We start from the raw sequence: 6,000 nt of genomic DNA, 5'->3' as shown, positions 1-6,000 counted from the left end.
GTTCCCTCGTCGTCACAATGAGTACACTCCCACTTCTGCGGTAAGAGCTGGGACAAGTCGATGGAGGGGCGAGAAAAGCTTCGAGCGACAACGATGAAGCTTTTCTAAGGGGTTACGGCGTATATCCTTAGTGGGTATTGACCGGAGTCAGCTCCATGACCAAAGACGCTACACCAGCAACGAAAGACGCAAACGCCGCAATCATGCAATTCAAATACAGACGAATTTGAGCAACCACCTACCGTTCTTCAAGGTTACATCGCCTGAACACGTACCATCATCCTTCTTGTCCGAGACCAGCTGTTTGGCCCGTCGTCACCCGCTACGAAAATGTCCGCGGAAGAGCAGTGCTATCCCGACGCTTTGCTGTTGCTCCAGGCCGGTCCGGAGTGGATGCGGGCCGAGATCCAGCGCCTGTCCCGGGAGTTGGGCGAAACCACCAACGAGAAGATCCAGGCGGCCGAGTACGGGTTGGCGGTACTGGAGGAGAAACAGCAACTCAAACAGCAGTACGACGAGCTGGAGATCGACTATGAAGGTGTAAGGCAGGAGCTCGACTTGCTGAAAGAGGTAAAAATGCTGAAGAAATCGTGTGTACAGTACTTGAGTATTTAAAGAATTGGCCTCGAACGATCGTTGAATTCGGTGATGTCAGCTGAGCTGATGCATATTCCATTAATTATGCTTTTTAAATGTGGGTTTTGGATATGTCAAACGGTGTGTGATTTGAAATATCTTCCACCATAACGTAGTTGTCTCTCAATGCTGCAAGGTCAAGATAATGATGGGCATTGGTTGCTGTACACTGTACAGTGTACAGTGTACACCCAACCCCCACTTTGCTCAGGGTATCCCTGTCTCACTTCAACCTTTATTATTATTATTAATTCATGATTTTTCCTCAAAATGTCTGTTGTGGCTATGCAAGACATTGGTTTTGTGCCTTATTTTCATCATGTTAAACTTGGTCCTGTCTTTTGGTTATCTTATGAAAGTTGGTTAAGACTTGATTTGTTTCCCTGACCAAAAAAAACAAAACAAAAAACAAAAACTGCACTTGACGTTAAATTTGTTATATCAAAATTAACATTTTCAAATCACATTCAAAATTGCCACATTTGCATGGCTTCTAACTTGCAAAAAAAAAAAAAATTCTGCTAACAAGTATGACCAGTTTCCGTTGCAAGGGGCGGTGTAGGTTTGAATTTCGAAACCTTCCCGCGCAGAAGAGAGGAGGACGGGCAACCGACAACGGAAAGCAGACTTGTTCCAATCCTTTGGGAATGGAAAGAATGTGACAGCTGAAGTTAGAGTCACATGAAAGGAGGTTCCTGTTTCTCAGCAGTGGCTGGCTGGACTCACTCCCGCCCTTCTCTCATACTGCGTCCAACTGTTTACTCCAGTCGAGATGCACTTTATTATATTGTGGACAGAGAGGAATGCAACTAAAGCATTACATGCTCTCATGGAGGGTGACAAAAAAACAAAACAAGATTCCTGTCCTGAAACAGGCTAGTTTTGTGGTTGCTCACATCCTGTTGTCAGGTCACTGCAGCCAGCCAGGCCAGATAAGACCACAACTGGTTAAATGATAAAGAATTCTAATCATCCCTCCTTAGTTTTTGTTCTTTTTTTGTGAAGTCAATGAGCTTTTGAGTTCTCTAATTTTCATTTTGTTTTGTTTTTTGGGTGGCCAACCATTAATGGCTTGTTCAGGCAAGAAGTCCTCGAGCTCTGCATGATTTGTTTTTGGTCACCTCGATGTGCCCATATGTGTTAAAGCCAGTTTTGATGGGAGAAATTAGTCATTGAGGTCATCGAAATATGACTTTGTCCTCGTCTGGGGTGAGCTTACCGGTTTCAACGGCAATATTACATGTTTAAGAAATGCTTCAACTCCACGTTTCAGTTGAAATTCAGTCAAAATGTCACTTAAACCAAGAAAGCTGTTTTCCATTTAACTCATTCACTCGCCGCCATTTTCACATTTCGCAATCCCGTTCGCTCCCGGCTGTTTTACTGGATTTTGACTCATTTTGCAAGGCCCACAGAATATTGTGTTCAATTGCTATAAAAGCAAAAGAAAGATTAAAGTCTCTTCTTTCATCAGGAAAAAAAAGTATGTTTCTATCTGTTTCCATTTTGCAGAAATTAGCATTAGAAGAGAGCTAAGTTTCATCAGTTTTCACAAATCTATTTAAAATTGTAAGTAATTTAGCTTTTTTTCTAGATGGCCCTGGTTGATCTCCTTTGCTCTGCTGCCACCTGCTGGCCGTTTGTGTAATAACTACCATTTCTGCAACCGTTCTTTGCAGTTGAGAGGCTGCATCAAAGCCTTCTGTATGCTCTTGCATAAAAAAACAACAACAAAAAAACGTATAAAGACGTCTTTGGGACACTTACAGCATTAAAAAAACGTATTTACACGTCATTGGGAGCAAATGAGTTAATAAGTATTGGACTTTGGATCATTGTAATTTCATTTGTGATGATTATTTTGATTCAAAAACGTGATCAAATGTTGTTTGACTGCTATAACAATATGCTGGTTGTTTGTATGCAAGTCATAGGCAAAAGCAATCCAATACGCCGTGCAAAATGAAGCGTATAATATCACATTGTAGAAATATAAGAAGTGCGAAGCTCTTCGGAATTGTCAATTAGTGTCTTTCTCAAAGGACACCGCAGCCCCGAGGTGATAGCGTCATCTTCCAAACAATTTTTGAAGTATTTGAATCACTCTTCTTTCATAACTTTAAACAACAAAGCGTATGTATGAATGGAGACTACTGCCGGTAGAGAAACTACACCATTCTCACTTGATGCATAAATACATCTAAAATCGATTTCTACAGATTTGATATGTACGTGGATATGTAGTGTCGCACAACTAGCAAGATTTGCCTCTTGTTCGATGTTGGACAGAAACCACTGGCAGTGTGCATTGTGCAAATATCCACGTCTTGTCTTCTGTAGGATGGGCTACTAATATTTCCACCCACTCATTCACACTAACCTCCAGGCAGTGTGATGGAGGAATTTTGTGCTGTGGCGTTGCTTAGTAACAACACACTTCTATTCCCGCACGTAAGCGGCCACGCTGCTTCCAACAGTAGGTGTTGATTGGTGTGTTCCGAGGGAGCCTTTCATAGCTAGATGGACTTGATTCTGATATTTTGCAGTCTAACTAGATTAGTATTTACTAGGGGTGTTAAAAAAAAAAAAGATTCGGCAATATATCGCGATACTACAGCACGCAATTTTCGAATCGATTCAATAGGCAGCCGAATCGATGTTTTAACATCCATTTTTGATGGAAAAATATTCAACAAAAACGTCTAACTTTCACACCTTAAGCATGGAAGAATGTTATATTAATGGAACATTAAGCCTTAATACTTTATTTCAATCCTGTTCAAACATGAAAAATGTTACAACCTGTTTGTTAAATACTAGTGTTGTTCCGATACCGGTTTTTGGCCCCCGATACCGATAGCCAGCTTTGCAGTATCGGCCGTTACCGATACCATACCGATACATTAGTTTTTTTTTCCTCAACATGAAAAAGCTGTGCTGCCATTGGTTCAGAGCATTCAAGGGCCAATAGGATATCTTAGATCAGCATGCAGTGAACATGTCACATACCAGTGAATGTCGTGCACGAGCAAGACACAAGATGCTGCATCCAAAATCCTATATTAGCGTTGGAATTAGTGCTATCGGCATGTTATTTGTGAGTACTCACCGATACCGCTGTTTTAATGTAGTATCGGTGCCCCTGCCGATACCAGTATCGGTATCGGAACAACACTATTAAATACAGTGGCTCACAGTTCTAAGACTGAAGTTTCAGATCAATAAATAATACATTTTCATACAAATCTTACAGAGTACATGTATAAGTTTACTGAATGGTATTTTCTAGGGGTGTTAAAAAAAAATCGATTCGGCGATATATCGCGATACTACATTGCGCGATTCTCGAATCGATTCAATAAAAAAAAAATCGATTTTTTTTTTTTTTTGAGCTCAGAATTGTTCATTCGGTAGTCTTACCGATTCAACGTCTTATCATCATTGCCTTTTTGTGTGTGTGTGTGTGTGTGTGTGTGTGTGTGTGTGTGTGTGTGTGTGTGTGTGTGTGTGAATCGATTTTTAAACTTCCATTTTTAATGGAAAAATATTCAACAAAACGTCTGACTTCGGGTTAGGATTCACACCTTGAGCATGGAAGAATGTTATATGAACGGAACATTAAGCCTTAATATTTTATTTTAATGCTGTTCAAACATGAAACAGATTACAATTACCTCTATAAGACTGAAATTTCAGATAAATAAATAATACATTTTCATATAAATCTTACACTCTACAAGCTTACTGATTAGTATTTTCTAAATATGAATGACAAAAAATCGTAACAATCGACTTATAAATTCGTATCGGGATTAATCGGTATCGAATCGTGACCATTCGTATCGGGATTAATCGGTATCGAATCGAATCGTGACCTGTGAATCGTGATACGAATCGAATCGTCAGGTACTAGGCAATTCACACCCCTCGTATTTTCTAAATTTGAGTTTAAAAAACAATGGCAACAATCGACTTGTAAGTTCATATCGAGATTAATCGGAATCGAATCGTGACCTATGAATCGTGATACGGATCGAATCGTCAGGTACGAGGCAATTCACACCCCTCGTATTTACATTGTCAATAAATTGCATTGTCAGCCATCTGGGTTTTCCAATCTCTCATTAACTTCGGACAACGTCATTCCTCCTCCCATCGTTTGCATCTCCCCCGGGATGCAGTGCAATCCGTTGGGTTTATTTCCTTTGAGGGTGACAAAGACGTCTCTTAGACGAAAAAGAATGAGGTAAACTAAACAAAACACGTCGACTGGCAACAAACGCGATGGTGCTCAAGGCCATCTGCTGCGACGGTTTTGCTATTGTGAACTTGCTGGATCCATTCAAAGGACACAGTACGAACCCGTTCCAAAAATGCAAAAGGCACGCACCGTATTGACCTAAGACGGCGCTTCTCAATTATTTTCTGTCATGCCCCCCAGTAAGAAGAAAACATCTCGCGCACCCCCCCCCCCCCCCCCCCCGCTATTATAAATAGTATCATTTGTCTATGAAATTGTTATAAGCACACCTCTGCATAAAGGTATAAGAGAATAAAAAAAAGAAAGAAATATGGAATAGCTTTATTAACTGTAACAGAAAAGATTTAAAGTGCATCTGAAATTGAAAAATAAAATTAAATCCTTAATTAAACTATAAACATTTTTTGACTGACCATGTCAAGCCATATGATACGGAAAAATAACATAAAATTAATAAATAGTGCAATCAAACTGATCACCAACATTAACTCAGGAACACAATATTTTAAAAAAAACAAACTTTAACCTGCAAAACAAAAATATGAAATAATTTGTGCTGATTTATTTATTTTTTTTTTTGCTGTGCGCAAAGCGCGCATGCTCAGTGCAAACAAAACCCCCACACCACCAAGAGAATGAGAAGCACTGACCTAAGCCAAGCTGGCGTGCATGTTGGAGGAAACAAGGCCAAACCTACTCACTATTTGCATCGTGTTGATAAAAACTGCATACCCGGCCTGATAATGAAGTTGTTGGTTTACTGTTGCAGTCATGTGAAGGCACGTCAAGACATAAATTGTCAACCGTAAAGGTGGCATGTATGTATATCGCGAGGCGGAAGGCTGATTGCTCCCTCAGCTGTTGTTGATAGTCTTACCCTAAGCCAATCACAGATGACATCATGTGGCACACCTTCAACTGTTCATGCACGTGTGAGGGAAGCTGTCGCTCCTGTCAGTGTGTCGTCAAATATGGAGTTTCGGTCTTATTTTGCTAACATGTATACTAAAATTGGAATGACACAGACAAGGATCACATGCACAATAGTGAAGTGTTACAAAAAAATCTCTCTCTATATATATATATATTTATTTTTTTTCTGC

The 6,000-nt window shown here is 40.1% G+C and overlaps 1 protein-coding gene across 1 annotated transcript in view; it reads left to right on the top strand.

The window, feature by feature from the left end:
- Positions 1–6,000, top strand: part of bicd2a (BICD cargo adaptor 2a) — a 44,172-nt gene continuing 38,172 nt past the window's right edge. Inside the window, exon 1 of the mRNA XM_077512066.1 lies at positions 1–570. Within this exon, the coding sequence (XP_077368192.1) occupies positions 331–570 (240 nt within the window). The 5' untranslated portion in view covers positions 1–330. The remainder of the gene's footprint in view (positions 571–6,000) is intronic.

The sequence above is a fragment of the Festucalex cinctus genome, chromosome 2 (genome assembly GCF_051991245.1).
Source record: "Festucalex cinctus isolate MCC-2025b chromosome 2, RoL_Fcin_1.0, whole genome shotgun sequence".
NCBI classification, from domain to species: domain Eukaryota; kingdom Metazoa; phylum Chordata; class Actinopteri; order Syngnathiformes; family Syngnathidae; genus Festucalex; species Festucalex cinctus.
Note: the sequence above shows the minus strand (reverse complement) of the source record. Positions and strands in the feature narration are given on the sequence as shown.